The sequence below is a fragment of the Acanthaster planci genome, linkage group LG13 (assembly GCF_054643075.1).
Source record: "Acanthaster planci isolate LZ-2023a linkage group LG13, COTS_SCS, whole genome shotgun sequence".
In the NCBI taxonomy this organism is placed as follows: Eukaryota; Metazoa; Echinodermata; class Asteroidea; order Valvatida; family Acanthasteridae; genus Acanthaster; species Acanthaster planci.
The window spans coordinates 13,652,106-13,670,427 of NC_141789.1; the positions used below are offsets into that span (position 1 = coordinate 13,652,106).

General features: G+C 42.7%; 1 protein-coding gene across 10 annotated transcripts in view; it reads right to left on the reverse strand.

Moving 5' to 3' along the window:
• Positions 1 to 4,167: 4,167 nt before the first annotated feature.
• The window catches only part of LOC110973937 (uncharacterized), an 86,851-nt gene continuing 72,696 nt past the window's right edge, over positions 4,168 to 18,322 (reverse strand). For all 10 annotated transcript variants that reach the window (XM_022225188.2, XM_022225189.2, XM_022225193.2 and 7 more), the window contains one exon: positions 4,168 to 16,545. In XM_022225188.2, the coding sequence (XP_022080880.1) occupies positions 14,171 to 16,510 (2,340 nt within the window). In that variant the 5' untranslated portion in view covers positions 16,511 to 16,545 and the 3' untranslated portion in view covers positions 4,168 to 14,170. The remainder of the gene's footprint in view (positions 16,546 to 18,322) is intronic.

Sequence of the window (18,322 nt, forward strand, 5' to 3'; positions counted from 1 at the left end):
TACCGTACATGTACCGATATGTGATGTTCACAAGCCCTAAACAGGCAAGCTGATGTTTGCTGAATGATTTGGTGGCTTTCCTATAAGTTAGTACAAGTTGCTCGTAGAAAGTGTCTGTGACTGTCTTGAATTTTGGACACATTGCCACATTGCCCCCCCAAAAAGACTGATATTTAAATTATATTTCACAATTCAGATAAAGAGAAAGTTGGGTTTTATTTTCCACTTTTTCTGGTAGATTTTGAAATTTTGATGAGTTTGGTAACTGTTATCCCCCCCCAAAAGACTGTTCAAGCCAATGCACTGTACAATTCCATATGTTTTTAAACCTCTGGACCTTACTAGTACCAATTGTTCTAAAGGCCATTTAAATATATTGAGCAGCAGTTGACTGGCTCCATGTTAATGGTACATGTATTGTCCTCTGTAAATGACGGTCATTTTTTCTCTGGTCCATTTTTTCACCATCTCAAAGTCCCCACTTTGGTCCCTGTTTAGTACAGACCCACATCAGTTCTTTAAACTCAGTGCCCCGTTTGTTTCAATGTTATACATGCTCAGATATGCCTATGAGTCTTTCCAGTGCAGAGTTACCATGATTTCTTAGGATGTTTGAGACATTGGAGGTGAAGGTAATTAATGCCATCTCTGTGAGCAAAGCAAGTTACTTTGAATGCTGCTCGACCCCAGGAACACAGCCCAACAGGTGGGTGTGTGATGTGCCCCCTCCCCAAAGTTTGTCTAACACCTTCACTGAACCGCTGCAGAGAAAATTTGTTCCAATAGTGTTCCATATTGAAGTTGTCATTTACTTTGAATCCTCTGTCTTAAGAATTTCCCACAATCCTACTGCATTTGACAGTGTTCACTTTCGGCAGCAGGGTAGTTTTGCAGGGAACTGCGTGGTTAAAGAAACTCGTTTGCTTTGCTAACGGTTGTTGTTACATGTGAAGAGAAATTCCAGTTTTGGTAACCTATAATAATAGGCCCTTTCTCACTATTCATGTTATTTTTTGAACACGATACACATACATGATTGCCATGATCGTTCTTGTAACTCCTGTGGGGGAAAGTGCATGCTGAGGAAACGACCAATGGCTGAAGGGAAATGTACATGTATACGGGTGATTCCACAAATCGGGGGTCCAATTTTTTGTGTCCCTGTCACATCTGACATGATTTTGTACAATGTAAATTCAGAATACATTTTCTAATTTTCAAGAGTGATGAATTAATGCAAATTACCTGCCAAACAAATGGTAATAGTTTGAAATCTCTTCCGGTGATATTTCAAATATGTCAAATAACAAAGGTCAGATGTAACAGGGACTCGAAAATGTCACACTCTTGGACCCCAAATTTCTGGAATTGCCGATACAAGAAGATTATGCATATTAGAAAGCAACAACTTCTCAGAAATACCAAGGGCAAGATGATCTGAAGGCACGGAGGGAGAAATGGGCATCCATTGGTTTCAAGATGAGTCGAAAGCGAGGAAAAACAACCAACGCAGAGCAAAAGATCAAAACTACAGTCACTCTTGCTCACTTGAAAGATTGAAATTTAGCCAAATTCAGTCTGTGTCATATTAAATCAACCATTAAATCTCTTTGAACTTCAGAACACAGACCGCAGTAAAAGCAACAGTGAAGATTTTTTTTTTTAACTTGACAATTAATTTCCAATCCATCCGGACTGGGCAGTTACGTTGAGGCCGCATGTGCAAGATAATTGTGTCCTTCCTCAAATAGTGATGAATGCCAGATAATTGATTTGTTCCCATTCTTGCTTGGATGCTCTTTAATTTGAGCCGTTTTTATCTCTTGGCTATTTCCCCCACACTTTTAGGCAGTTGTGTCCAAATTCGCTTGGATATACTGTAGTTACATAGACTTCTGCTTCCCTCACTTTGCAGTAAATTTGTGCTCAATTTTGAGGAGTCTTTTTCAAAAGAAAATGAGAGAGTAGAGAGAGAGTTATGCGCATGTAAAAAGGACCCAATGTGTCAAACCTCTTCTGGTTTCCTCAGATTGACATGTCAGAGTCTACTTATTTTGAACGGTACATATTTTTGGGCAATTTCCATTTTCGGCTTGTGCACCAGAAACGAGGGGAACAAATGGAATTGACATTTAAGGCCGTGAGCAGCTATCATTTCCCCTTCTTTCTACAAAAATGTTGTGCGGATCAAAGACGGCCTTGTTGTGACAAATGTTCCTTTGACTGTATGTTTCTTTCAAGTGTGGTATTCAACTGTTGGTTGCAATTCATGGCGAGCAGCGAGTGGATAAATAAGGTTCCTGTTCATGCTGAGGGGAAATACCAGGTAGGATTAAAACAAAAAATGTGACCTGTTATGACAAAATGAGAGCAGAGTTGCATCTGGCTCTTTCCTATTTTGAGGATTCAAAGTCATATTGAAGCGAAGGTCAATTTTGAGGTTTTGTAGTATTTGGAAAGAATAACCCATCTCCTATGTACGTCCAAATATTCTGCAGGATCATTTATCAATTTTAATGATAGCATTATTCGTGCCTGGTCTGAAATAGCGAAAATATGCCGGGAACAAAGAAGCAAAGCTGCCAGAATAATGTCACATTATCACTTTATACTTTTACCCAAAGTGTTCCATGTACATGAATATACCACTGGAAAGCTCTTTTCTGCTGAATTCAAAAATACCAATACCTCAATTTTTGAAACTTCCAACTTTGAGCTCATTTTGTGGTGACTGGTCACAAATGCACCATAACTTTGCATTGGTGCCCTCCGTGCAAGGTACAAAGTTCACCCAAATGTAGAGGCTGATTCCTTTTAAGCCTTTGGAAGAGCCACTATTTTAATCATCACTCCCTGATTCCACTCATGACCATATTCTGACCCTAAAAGTGTTGGCCTCTCTTCTGATGCTGAAATTTTGCCCATTTGAGTTTCAGCTTCTAGGTGTGAGAAAAAAACTGACGGGCCAAATGTTTGAAATTGAAATGGGAAATCAACAAGGTTAACAACACCATTACAAGATTATATAGAAATCTACATGTTCATTTTCTCTTTTCAACAAAGCCATTTTAGCACAGCTTTGGCATGAATCACAGTTGAATTTAAAAAACGCAAATCCCATCTTGAAGTTTGTGTTGCAGTTTTACGGGATTTGAATGAAGTTTAATCAGTGCCATTGGTGTTCCCCCCCCAAGTAATGTGGAGTTGAGTTTTAGACCGGGAAAGAGCTGCACAGAAATGGTATTTTTTTTTTCTCCCAATGCTTACCTCATACACAGATGCATATCTCGACCACAAAGTGAAAGATTTTCTGATGGCTTGTAAAATGCATTTCAAAAAAGGTCATATTCAAGAGCATGTATAACTTTTCCCCTATGGATCTTTCTACCAATCCTGGTATCCAGGCACCTATCTATTGACATTTCATGAATCTTTGATATTGCTGGACTATGCGTTGATTTTCCAGTATTCGTCAGTAACTACCGAGTTTGTTCCGCAGGAAAACACAATTTGATCCCAGAACAAACATTTGCAGGCACATTGTCTTGGAGTTGAATTCCATTTTGGGAAGTTCGCAATGCAGATGTTTGCCCCCGACTCATTCAGCAGGTTGTTGTTCCCGTCCGGCGCTGTCATCCTCACAAAAAGTCAAATTATTAGCTTCGTACTGACCAGATTAAAACTAACAAAAGGGATTTTTTTTTCTTTTTCTATTTTGTCAATTGAGAGGTTCTTCATAAGCCTGGAACACGGCGCAATAAATTTTGAATTTGCTTCTGATTTTGAATTGCATAGCCAAAATCCCCGACCCAGGGTAAGGTTTAAAGGCGGGGATTGGGATGGCATGTAAAACTTCGGGTAGAAAAGGAGCCTGGGGTTGGGTTTGGGGTAAGATTGAAGACAGAGAATGGGGTAAGGTAAAGGGTGAAGAGAGGGTTAAGCTTGGGGTGGGGTGTAGAAATGTTCTTCTTTTGGACATGTACGTTGTTCCTCAGAAAACCAAGCCTGGATAATTTGTGGTTTTGGGGAACCAACTTGAGGGTCCCAAAGATATTTTCCTAAAGATCTGAGACAGGTCAGACTCCCAGGTTAAGACGTGGACAAGAGGAGTACATTTCTTCTGTTACAAACAAAATCAACAAGAAAAGAAATCAGCATGACAAAGAGTTTCCAATTCCTGAGACAAGATCAGCAAATATGAGCGAACATTTTACTTTAATCATGTTACCAGTCAATAAGAGGTACTCTTAATTCATCTTAAAATATTTTTCACAACCTTTGTAATGAAATAGTACCTTCTTAATTGATGCTATTTTTTCCCTTCTCTCCTCCACCATGGGAAAACCCGGAGAAATACAACTCATACACATGGAAAAATTCACTGGCGATGAGGAAAGTATGAACAAAGTAAGCCTACCGTAACAGCGTACACCGATCATATCCAAATTTTGTTTTGAAACATGTACGGTGCGACCACTGACGAAGCATACCCAACATCTGAAATCCCAATATTGCATTTTTCTACATTGACGTATTTGATCCGAGGTAATTACATACATTCATGTATTACAAACTAAAGTCCCAAAAACCTGCCCAAGCAGTCCGAGGTCCGTAAATTGAGGTAACAATACATCGAGGTCATTACAAATCAAAATAGATTGACTGTGCTCGAAATTGGAGTCATGCACAAACCTGTAAAATGGGGTGTGCCGTCTTCCCAACACATACCAGATTTCAGTCAGAGTTTAATATACATACAGCAATAATGAGACATTAAAAAAAAGAGGATTTAACATCAATGATGATAATGCTACAACACAGGACAAAAACTGTATCAAAATCTAGCCAGCATTCATGGCTGTCCCCAACACCAATATATCTGTACACATCACCATTTTTTTTTGCAGTTCCCTGTTTTGTTCTCCGCTCTCTCTTCAGCTCGGATCCAATTCTGTGATGGTATTTCTGCCTCCATGGCCAACTCTCATCAGTAACATACATGTACAGTAGGAACAGATGGGCAACATTTGGGCATCAAAAAGAGCTTACACGTATGTGCAAACCCTATTCCATCTTGGACAGCATACTTTTCTCAAGTTTCTACCGCAATATAAAGGTTATCTCTGTTCCTTCTCCAATTATGAGTTGACGTTCCTGAAGGAATTAGACGGGTACTTGTGTATATACCACACTGACACTCAGAAGAAGTATCCCAACTGCTTTGCAAACAGAGTACAATGAATGGCTATGACACCTGCTTTCTCAATATCTTCAAACGATAACTTACCCTACACCCAAAACTGAAGAAGGTCCCTTCCACAAACACTCCTACAAAATGGACCATATTGGTCTGTTTACTGTACATCAAGATACAAACAAATTGATTACACTGGCCATAATCCATTTTTCTTAAAAGAAAAAAGAAGTAAGAAAAACTTCTACGTACAAAGACCAAGAAATCAGAGATACGGGTATGAACTTCTGAAAAAGATGCTTGGAGCAGTTTTTATACGGTTGACAGGAAAAGAAAACCCGGGGAAGCCAGTTTTTTGTCTTTTTCGGAGAGAGCCTTTCGTGTCACCTCCACGCTTGCCCAGTTACTGACGGGCAGCGTCCCGAGACTGGGCGTGGCCGTCTAGCCTATCTGACCTACTATGTCTGCTGTGCATCTGTTGACTACCGTCCAGCACCTCCAGACGTTCTGTTTGGAACAAAGTGTGACCCAGCATGTGTAACTGTCTGTGCCGCTGTAGACAGGGGCCAGACATTCAGATGAAAATTAAATGGGTTGTTAGCAGCCCCGAAAAATGGGACTTGATGCTTTGCGTGCACTTTCGCTGTTGTTTCAGCGTGTGCCTCATGTGACAAGATTAAGGAATTTGGGACACAACAAGAATTAAACTGCATGTAGGTTTGGAAATACACCCCCCCCCTTTCTAAGCTTCTGGGCAATTCCCAAAGTGGAAATTCGGTCAAGCTAGTACCGATCTCTTCATTATAATCATAACTGACCTACAAACCAGACATTTCATCCCCCAAAAAGTGCAATTAAAAGTCATTTTATCATTTACCCTTTCCACCGTCTGGTCTTTTTTTTGGAAGAATTACTTGTGATATTAAAAAGCCTGGTAACAGCACAACCAAATGTCCACTCTGAGTTGCCCTTCAACAGTTTGTGTGCAAGTTTTGAGTTGGTACACATGAACAGTACATGTGCCGGTAACTGGCCAGACAGTAGGCATACAATTAGGCACTCAGTCAAATCCAGGACATCATCTAGCCAAACACTGGTACCAGGAGGCCAATTTCATGGGGCTGCTTTTAAACACAAAATTTGCTTAAGCGTGAAAAAAAAAACCTTGCTTAAAAAAACAAAGGTCACCAGCTCAAACTCTATCTGATTGTCATGCTAACCGAAAAACAGATAAATTCGATCCCAAAACAATATACATCACATGGAATTTTGGCTGGTTACCTGATTTATCAAGCAGGGTTTTATCGCGCTTAGGCACATTTTGTGCTCAAGCAGTGCTATGAAATTGGCCCTTGGCCCCAGCTGGGCAAACTGTCACAGTGTACTTGTTCATCTCAAACATGGTAGGACCCTATCTGTAGTGAATACTAGCTTCTTCTTTTTCTTTTAACAAGTTATAGTATCAATTGAAACTCCCCCCCCCATAAAAGTAAGATTCAGGTAAGTCTCAAAGGCACACAATATTCTGCTTTGTCACAGCTTACAGCCTTGCCTTCTACAGAGTTACATAACTGCTTGAGTCATTCATGTTAGATGGGTCTAGAGGGCACGCCTTGTCTGTGGGGTTGTTTCCCTGTCTTGTACAAGTCACCAAAAAACTGCCTCCTCTGGGTTTTTGATTATCGCTAAATCCAAAACTCTCTACCATTTTTTGTTCTATTGGTTTGTGTGTTTTGTTTTTGTCTTTTTCCAACTACCTGTAAGCACGCCGAAGGTTTTCCCCAATCAACATAATACATTCCCTGAGAAAAAGACCAGTTACAAAGGTTTACAAAAAAAGAGAAATGGGACTGTTCTACAGTAGTTTCTTGTGGAGCTGCAAGACCTGATGACAATATTATCATACAACTAGCATCATCCAAGGTATTACTGGCATTACGCGGTGTGCACCACTTTGTACACATTTCAAAATAACTTGAATGTGTTTGTTAACAGAAAACCCAACAATTACAGTACATGCACGTACCACACAGGTTCTATTTCTACTCCCCGAGTTGCCATACTCCTGCAATTTCCTGAATTTTTTTTAAGAGCAGTTAATTTCATCAGTTTCTGATATCATTATTCTGTAAATTCTGTACAATTAATTACCTTCCCCTTTCTTGTAAAATCTCACTACCATACAAATATAGAACTTGTGGTGATTACGATATCCAAAAGAAGTGCAGACAGATGTGATACAATAAAACACAGGAAGTGATGCCGGCCCCTGACCTTTGACATCATCCCTTACATGTACATTTATGGGCCATGCACTGATTCAACAGTTCTTATAAGTGGATAGAGCGGCCAGAGGCTAAAGTATATCAAAAATATACATGTACACTTCTACTGGCAGAGGGCACGTGTAAATGACATGGCTACAGCAAGAAATTACACAAGGAAGCTGTGCAGCCTACTACCTAGCGGCTTCCTACATTCCAATAGGAATGCCTGGCGGCCAAGAATTTCGATTGCAGTCAGATTTTGGACCATCTTCTTCCCAACTGGAAATTTTAACTTAACAATTTTTTATAAACTTTTCTTCTCAAATTCTGCCATTCCTCACAAACAAAAGTAAAGAAGTTTTTTTTTTTTTGTTTCACGAGGTAGGTGTTTTGGTTCTATACAAATTAACAAGGTCTATCTCGTACTACATCTACTGCTTTTATAAACCACAATAAACAACTCATGGTTATCATACCATACCACTATTAATATATATATATATATGTATATTAAAAACCCAACGTTAGCAATTACATGTATAGTAATGTGCAAGCTTTTTTTTAAAAAGCGCAGTAAAACTTTACAGCGGTAGGGAAGTAGTAAGTCCGAGAGGTATGCATACATGAGCATGTACCGTACGGCGCACACAACAAAGTAACAGTTGCCTCCATGAAAACGTGAAAGATGAAATTAAAAATTCCTGATACACACAGGAGGGTCTGAGAAAAGTAAACCGCTTCCGCTTCTGTTCATCTCATCAAGCCCATTCGTGAGGATGTTGTCGAGCGGTCGGTGTGGTATTTTTCGTTCCGTCGGGTTTTTTTTTCTTTTCTTTTTGCCCTTCCAAGCCAACTCATTTATCTGCGCTGTTCACGGCTTCCCAACACTCGCATTGGGTGTTTTTGTTTCATTAACTTTGCTGTGAGCAAAGGCCTCCTGGGGCTGGAGGGACAAGTGCACGTCCACCCATTTTAGTTGACCTGGTCATTTCTGTTTGCGTTTATCCGCCTACCCCATCCCCCTCCCCCCCCCCAAAAAAAATCGAGAAAAAAGTACGTTCAAACACAAGAAGAAAAAGTATGTTCGAGTTTTTTTTTTTAGTTATTTTCCTCTGACCCCTGCCCTCCTTTTCTGATCTGGCCTTTTGGGAACCCACATTGGTGAAATCCTCAGATCTGTCACATGATTACTCATAACGATGTCGAGGCAATGATGCCCAACGTTTGAGGCCAACCTAATCAGCCACATCACCCTGATGTGACGTGAACAATGTGCTTTTCTGATCCCTTGAATTAAAAAAAAAGAGGGGGGAGGGGCAGGTGCTAAAGTAGACAAGGTTCCAAAGGGCATGGATGATGTATAATGTACTCTGCGCTGACAGAACAAGATCAATTTTTTTTTCCTTTTCCCCTGTTTCCTGTTATTGAGCATTAGTCACAAAGTTGCACTCTCCGCCCCCTCCCCAAGAGGGATTATTTAGAACATCAATCTTAACGGCCCGGTTTCAAGTAGGAGTCGGGCCTGAAGGTGGAGGAGAAGCACTGGTGCAAGTGTTATGGGGGAGGGGGGAAATGTCGCCGTGCACAGGTGGCTTGGCGCAGGCCATCAAGGCCGTGGCCAAGGTCGTGAGATTCTGCGCGCGCGAGGAAAGAAGTCAAATTGTTACCGGCCGGTGACAGTGAGCACGCTGCAGTACTTGGCGTGTACTGTGCTCCCTTTCGTTGTGCATTTGGTCAAATTGAAAGTTTCAAAATTGAGATTTTAGGATCTTGAAAGTTGCTTAAATTTTTGGTTTTTGGAAGCAGGGTATCACTTGAATTTCAACTGATTTTTAATCCACGAGTAAACAACTTCAGATCAGAGAGACAAGGTCAGAAACATTGATTTTCTAGAGATAAATGAAAAATGTTTCTAAATACTATCTGGCAAATATTTGGAATTGGCAAAAAAAGATAAACACTAATGGTGAATCCTGCTCAGCATTGTCACTTCAGAAGAAACCTTCATCTGAAGTAACCACAGCAGGAAGGATGGCAGTTAAGGGCACTGACTGACCAAACACAGGCGATGTACACTCAAAAATATGTTTCCAGATGACGGTGTCTTGAGGCCTCGAGAGGTGATGAATATACTTAAACACTGCACTAGGGAAGAGCATCAAAGAGCATTAATCCTGAAAGGCAATTTCCAAAATTGCAGGATTCTGCATTGTTCCCTCATCCATCCCTGCCCCCTTGAATCGCCCCACTAGTCAACTCGAGAGCTTGTCCTTGTGGAGTTCTCAACCCTGTCTCAGGTCACTTGTTCCTATGGCAACGTATCTCTATGGACAACACCACGATGATGCCCACTGATTGGGTTCCGTGCAACAGATCGCTGTTTCTATTTGGATGTTGGCATCACCGTGTTACGGTACCTCCCCTCCCCTATTTCTTATCAGAATTTCACCCAAAAATCCCTCCATAGTTCAACCACAAAATGACTACAGCTTCTCACATTTTGGGCTGCACAGAACTTACAAACGGACTTGAATGACAACGGTTGGGATTCCACGCAGACTGGACGAACTGTACAAACTATCTTCACTCCTCAGCATCCCCTTCTCCTCCCCCCCTATCAAAATTAACACCACTGATATTTTTACTTATAGCCCTAATTTCTGACAGACATTCATGTTGAACAGTTAACTGACTATAAATCGATTATAAAGGGAAAACCACCAAAACAGAATCAGGATATTTCAAACAAAGGTGGTTTCAGCACTAAAAAAAGTTGATATCTAAAGGGTAAAAACAACCTCATTCCCCAAGGACTTGTTCCCTGACTTTACACAGTGGAAATGTACACTGTCGTGCCTGGGAGCAGTCCAGTAACCATGACAATATGATGATATTCTAAAGTGTGTGTTTCTTCCCCACACGCTCAGCGATGTCATCTCACCAACTGACACATTCATAAAGAGTTCCACTCATCCACCAAAAATTAAATAGAAGCATTTTGGAAAACAGCCGACAGTCTTACATTCGGGCTGTCAATGAGTGTGCCCACTCTAATTGATTGCAATGTTTTTCCTATCCTTGTTATGTTGAAAGTCATGAAAGGGTCACAGAAATACACCTGTTGTGAACTGCACTGCAGTATTAATTATACTCCAGCAAAATACCAGTGAGAACAAACTGTCATTTTTAGTATTTCTCCCATTGCTTCATTGCAGTGCTGTCATTTCCAAACTCAAAAGCTCCACGCCTAAATTCAAGGCAAAAGCCACCATGGAGTTGTGCCCGTGCCAACCGAGTTAGAAGGAGGGACGTGTACATGTATGCATAACCTCTACAAAGAAACATGAAAATAAGCAAGCTTCATGAAGGCATGTTAAGCTCAAAACTGAAATGCCACAAAGGGAAAACAACAAGAGGTAGCTATCATTATTACAATACTCGGTTCGAATAGAAATAAAAGGTAATCTCTCTCATCTTAGTCTTTGAAAGAACAGTCACTTGAAAAAAAAAAAAGAAACACCAATCCACAGCAGCACTCGGGCTGAGGTCTGTTAATGTTCATCACATCAATGATTCAAAGGTATTCCATTTTTATCTCAAATATTTCATACAAAACATACCATCCCTGATATAAATACATGTACCGGTATATTATTAAAATATGCTTGGCATTCTGATATTACTGAGCACGATATCCATTCCCTCTTGGGATAATATGCGCTGAAGTTTAACATACAAATTTTGGCCTTTTGTTTGCTTTTATTTCATTTAAAAAATGGAAAAACAAATGTCCAAGGTGTACATGAAATACGCACCGATTGTTTGATTTTAACACATGCAGACTGACGGGGCACAACTTGATACTCGTGTATAAAAAAATGCAAATCTGTTTCGAAAATAAATGTGCAATATTTAAAGTCATCCAGATGCATGCCAAAAAAGATCACAATTTTTTTGTTGTTTTTTAAGGAAGAAAATGCTGTTTACTGGTTCATGCTGTGTGTAATTCCAAAGACCAACATATATTTCAAGAGTGTCCTTATCGTGACAGGCATTTCAGAGAATGCAAAGTGCAAATCAAAGGAAAATGTCAGTGCACCGGATGACTTCCTAACAGCGTCTTATGCTGTACCTGACGTGTACATGTCCGACCGTTCCATTGGAGAGCAAGAAAAGAGAAAGAACTGATTATGCAAAGAACCAGTGGATTAATCGCAAATCTCGCCCCTTTCCCATCCTGTTTGAAGTAAAATCTCATGGGAGACACTCCAGTTCACTGACTTGCGCCAACGCATTCTTGTTTGTCCCCCTCCCTCCAACCTGAATGCATCAGGTTCCACACTGGCCGAGGAAGCTGCAGTGAGCATGGTTAAACTATGCATGAGTTCACTGCATAATGTGAGGTGATGCCCTGGGAAAAAAAAAACCATGTAAACCACACCAACATCCCAGCTTTTCATGTTATTGAACTGATGCGGGCTTGCTGGCTTTTCACCGGTGTGGATTATTACAGTGTGCGTGTATTTCAGCAGTCAGCAGTTTGGCACTGCAAGTAAATATAAATGTGGGGTGGGGGAGGTTGTGCAGAAAAAAATTTGCATATTTTTGGTTTCCTATATATAAAAGCAGTTGCCAAATTACTCCTGTCCATTTTTGATGCAGCTCATACATGTATATGAAAAGATCACATTGGCATTTACAGTTTGCAAGCAAAAATCCCTGAAAGGTGACCTGACCAGTGATCAGTTTTGGCCTTTGTTTGGGGTTGTTTGGTGCTTCCTTCTTACTCCAACGCTTGATGCCCTAAATATTGCCAAATGAGAAACCTCACACTTGCACTGTGCAATTTTCAGTGTCAAAAGCCTTCAGTTGAAGCAAACACATCAGCTACAAAGTCCATCTTGCATCATTGCACAATGGCCCTGTTGCTTGATGATAATTGCTCTGGCCATCTCTTCCTGGAGGACATCCGAGCAACCATATAACCTTCAAAACTATCTTAGTTTTGGGCAGTCACAATGAAGGGAACCGACTTATTGAGTTCACTGAGGTGAGATCCTCCGAGTCAAAAGTTGCACTGTGCAATAGCTGACTCTGCCTCCAGCCATTCTTTTTTTTTTTTTTTTTCATGTTGTTTTGGCCGTTCATTTTCTCTCCACTGCGCAGAGTTCAACAGCTTTTTTTTGGGGGGGGGAGTGGAAATCCAACAAATATGATCACATTGGTCTTTGATGTAAAATTCTGTTCAGTGTGATTTTGTGTTGATATATTGAACTGTCAAGAATTGCAGAAAATAAATAAATGACAGAATGCATTGTTCCCCGGGAAAAAAACATTTCATGTTTACCGAATGCTTTTTCCCCTCTTCGGTATTCTTCAGACAAATAATCAGTGCACTTTAAAATCGAACCAGAATTTAAAATGAAAAGAGAATGAAAACTATTTACAACATGAAGGCCGCCTGCTTCTCCAATTAACACTTGAGAACAAGCCGAAATTGAAGCTTTAAAAATGAAGGGAAAAAAATGGAAAAAAAGAGCAACGCAAGCTAAAGCTATCCAAAGTAACAAATGAACCCAGCAGGTGACTAAAAAGCAGTAAAACATGAAGGCACTGACTGCTTGTAAACGCAATCACTCTGTCAACTACAGTCAATTCCTGTTGCCCCTCCAAACAGACTGACGCATCTGCATCTTCCACAATCGATCTGAGAATTTCATTTTCAGACAAACCTTTTTCTCTCTCTTTTTGGCACACACCAGTCAAGGTGGACATGATGACCACAAATATGAAAGTGATTTCTTCAAAAGGACATTTCAAGTGCCACCATTTCATCCAGTCTCACGCCACTGAGACTTGCCAAGTTTGCTTTCCCAGGCAAAAAATAGTCACTCCTCTCCCCTTTTCCCTCCCATTTCAAGGTTAAAGATGGTCCTCTGAAGCCCACCCATCACATTTGGAGGAAATTCTCAGATCTCGACCTTCCCCCTTTGGACCTTCCCATTCTCTCCTGTGATTTCTCTCCCTTAAAATGGCATATCGACCAGAAAAATACAGGGAAACAAATTCGCAGGCACTGCCACTTTAAAGCAGAGGAACAACTGCTTGCAACCTGTATACAATCATGATTATATGTTGCATCTAGTTATATATATATTTCTACAAAAATTCTACTTCAAAAGTCCAAAACTCGAACCTACTATCAAGACTCATGTTTTACACTACTTATCCTTTCCTTTTGTACTCAGCTTTTCAGCATTTGGAGATGTCTGTCACATGGTGACTTCACAATAATAAAAGCACTCATTTAATATATATAATCCACCTGCGAGTGCATTTTACATATAGACATCTCTATTGTTTTTTTTTACAAAACAATTTAGAATAATTACCTGTATACTTCTTTTAAACCACGTAAATTTAATTTTTACGACAGAACCATACATACAGGACATGACACACAACCTTGACTAAACATGGCAGCTTAAGTTTCTTCAATATTTCATTCTCCCTGAGTTAAGCCTTGAGTTCCACAATTATCAAGATTCACATCGTACAAAGTGGTCCGCAAGAGGTAAATAGGTGAATAACCTGACAAAAGAACAATAAAAATAAAATGTCCTCCCCTCCGCACTTTCCAACAAAATATTACAATGCAAGGGGAGGGGAAAACATTTGGAAACTGGGTGTGCTGTTGTGGATTTGATTTTCACCGCATGTGCTGGCTGCGGGTGATGTGGCAGGTGAACTCAATCTTATCCCGGCAGACGTAGCCACAGATGCTGCACTGAAAGGGATGGCGGCTGCCGTGGCAGCTCATGTGCAGCGTGAAGATGACGTGGTCAGTGAAGAACGTCTCGCAATGGGGGCACTTGAGGAGGTTGCTGGGGAGGGAGGAGGGGTCAGGCCCCACCTGATCTGTCTGGGCCTGCCCATCCAACTTACCTGAGGAATCACCCACGACGTAGGGCAAGTTGGTCTGGGTGGCTTGGGAGGACTGGTTGAATGCCAGATTCTCCGGGTGGGCATCCATCATAACGGGCAACCCCTGAGGTAGTGTGTTGCGCTCATCTGGGGTGTCATCCGCTGCCTGACTGACGGGTGACACTGAGCTGTTGCTCACTGGCTCGATGTCTGGATACACCACCTCCCGGGGCCCCACCGACAGGTCCACGCCGTTGATGCCGCCCGATTTGATTGCATAAGGCAGGCCCTCTTCTGTCTTGAAACTGTAAGCCTGAGTGACTTGGCAGTATTGCCTGGCTTGGGGCTCCCCACCAGCTCGCACGTAGTCGGCGATCTCTGGTCGTGTGTCGGTCCAGGAGTTGTTGAGGTCGTCACCGTTGGGCGAAATGAGGTAGTTGCGTTTGGGTAAAGGGGTGCGCTTGCGCTTGCGGGCACCGCCCTCTTTCTTTCGCCGATAAATGGGGAAGCCTGCACCGGCCCACTGCAGTGGTGTGATGACCGAGATTTCGGTGAGGGGGTGCTGGGGCGAGGTGCTAGGAATGCTGGTCGCCATGCTGTTGGGCACACTGCTGGTGAACGATGCCCCCGATGGCAGCCCTAACGCTGACGAAGCCGAGGAGACGGAGTTCGACAGCATAGAAATGGCACTCTGCGTTGTGCTCGCATTGGTTATCAAGTCGTGGACGTTGTTGCTCATGGATGGGCTCGAGAAGTCCAGCGCTTCTCCTGACTTGGGTCTGTCAGTCATCTCGGCATTGCTCACTAGTGAGTTCTTCTCCAGCACAGGTGGCTCAGGGGACTGCGGTACAACCGACCCGTCTGAGTTGTACCGACTGGCATCGCCACTCTTCAGCAAGGGCACGTGAGAGTTGGTGATCCTGGCTGATTCATGTGTGTCGTTGGACGCTGAGGAGTCGTGGTCATCGGGCGAGAGTGAGTGCCGGCGGTTCCCTGAGTTTTCGTGGGACTGGTGAGTTGGGTGGGCCGAGTTGGTCAGCTCGGACTGCATGAGGTAACGAGCTTGCTCCTCGGATGAAAACAGTTTGCCATGAGTCTGCAGCGGGGGGCTGTCCTCCAGAGGGGTCTGGTTCTGGGAGGTGACAGGTGGGTAGTTCATGTCAAGACTGTCCAAGGAATTGGAGTTGTGGCGTTTGCGCTTATGGGCTTGAAGGTTACACTTGTATGGAGTCTGGTAGTGGCAGGAATCGCACTTGAACTGTTTGCTTGTGCCTGTGTGAACAATAAGATGGCGCATGAGACTGCTCCGAAAGGCACTGCTGAAACCACAAACCAAGCACTTGTAGGGCTTTTTGCCGGTGTGGACATTCATGTGTTCATTCAGGTGCGTCTTGGTTGGGGACACGTGAGTGCAGAGCTTGCACTGGAACACCTTGCCCTGGTCGGGAAAGCTGGGCAGCCCCGATGGCATCAGGGCCTGCTCCACAGCGGTGGAGAATGGCAGGCTTGGGGCGTGGTTTTCAGGAAGTGGCATTCGGGGCGGGAGGGGCACTGGAGGGTGGAGCTCAGGAGCCTGCCGGTCGGCTTGGTGGTGGTGGTTGTTGTACACTGCTGGCTGGGCTGGTTGTTGTTGCGGTTGCTCCAGCCACAGTTGGCTGTTCATATCAGCCCGGGGATGGCTGTGAACGGCCAGGTGCTGCACCAAGGTGTTCTGCAGCGAACAGCTGAAGTTGCACTCCCGACACTTGTAGGGCCGCGAGCCGCTGTGAATGTTCATGTGCTCATCCAGAGCTCCCTGAGATGACAGTAGGACGGTGCACAGTCGACACTGGTAGCCGGTCAGGCTCTTCTGTCCGCCGGCTGCTGCCCCTGCTGCTGTGGCTGCTGGTGCTTCAGCTGCTTTGGCTCCACTTTTCTCCGTCGGGGAGCCCTGGCTCTCCTGGCTGGCTGCAGCTTCCAGGCGATCCTCTTCCTCCCCCTCCTCATCCACTTCCTCCTCTTCCACCCGCTCCTGCTTAATGGTGTCCTCCAGCCTGTTGCTCAGCTCCAAGTCAATGTCCAGATCGCCTTCTTCACTCCCAGGCAGGCTGTCACTGACTACTTCAGCTTCCGTGGCCTCATCCATTCATGATCCCTTCCCATGCACTCACCGACAAAGCCCTGCAGAAATTTAAAAAAGCATTGTCATTAAACACATGCACATGACTACCAGTCTGTCACACGAAGTTCATTATGTATTACCTTCCATTGTTGTTGAATACCACGATACTAAAAAAATCCAAAATGAAAAAAAAAACACACAGGTTTTGTTCGCCACATATTTATTGTTGCTCCATCTTCTCATTTCAAGCTGCAATCACTCTCACTAGCTGGTGGACACATACACGTACAAAATGCATGTAGACCAGGTAGGGCAAACCAAACAAACCCTGCCTGTATGGTGCCAGATCTTGACGCTTCAATCCATTTTTCATGAACTGTTTGGTTTAGGGCATTCATTTGCTAGAAATTTTGCTTGCACATGTCACCACCACACAGTTGGTTTCCACTGGCTGGCACCTGAATCTGACAGACATTTTAAATGCATTCTCGTAGCTCCTGGGTCTCTGCTCCAGGGAATGTTGTGGAATGAATCATTGAAAGGTTGGCGTCTACAGAATTCAGCAGTTAGGAGACATGACACTGGATCCGCCCCCATTTTTTTCCTTTGAGGGGTGAGGGTGGGGGGGTGGGGATATATATATATATATATATATATACAAATGTACATAAATGTATGCACATGTACAGCTATAGCAACTTGAACAGCATTATGCTTCAAGTCGCCCATTGTACCAGCCCACAAGTACATGTGCATGTACAATGTACGCGTAATTGCAGCCAACATCAGTCAAACAAGTACTGGCCCAAGCCTCTTGTTGACTGCAGGCGCATGCCTGCCAAGGTTGGCCATGCCACTGGAACCAGATTGCGATCGAAGGCACTTGTATGTACATGTATTTTGTTGGCCTCATTTTGGAAAGTACATGATGCTTTCTGTAACAGAAAACATAAGCAGCAGGATTATGCCAGAGGGTCCTGACTGGGGATAGAGGGGGGTGTTGGTTTGTTGTTTTCGGGAAAGATAAATGTGCAAAAGAATGCAAATCCAACAAATGCAAATAGCCAACAAAGAGGCGTATCCTTGCTTTTTGTTGCTTTGGACATTTTTTTCTTGAATGTGATGAGTAAATCATGAGCAAGTGTAAAATGAATTCACAAGAACAATTATTGTTGGACTTTGTTCTCCCTAGAAATGTTGTTTTCCGGGGGGGGGATTTTGGCTTCACTTGGAAATGAGTGATGAGGTATTAGAACTGGAGGATCTAATCTTCTTTGATGGGTGTTTCTTGTACCTCAGATTTCATTTAGAAGCTTTTTTTTTTAGTTCAGATGGGGAAAAATATGTACATGCTCCCATTTCTATCTGTCACAAAGATTTACTTTCACTTCTGCAACTCTGATATTTGGCTCTAAATTTACAAGGTTTTTAAATTGGATTGTTTTCTGTCCTATTTTTTTTTTCACACTTTGGAGAAGCCACAAACCCCAATCGAAGACACAGAACACTGTCAAATGCGCAAGTCACAAGCGAAAGCTCATTCTGCATACTGTATTACACGGAGGCCTACAGACTTGGGGGGGGGGCATGCAATTTGCCAACCCCCCAAATGCCAGCTCTGTTCCCACGTCCGAGTTTGTGACTCACTTTCAACGCCAGCAGAGCCCACATCTAATCCTACATGTACAGCCTGTTTCCTCACAACAGCTCTGCTTGCAATTTACAAACATGAACCTGGGGGGCTCTGATAAGGGTCAACTGCAATGCGTCACTATGTGGCTGTTTACGAGCTGGGGAAGATTTTTTTTTAAAATATGTCTTTTGTCCTCTACTCTA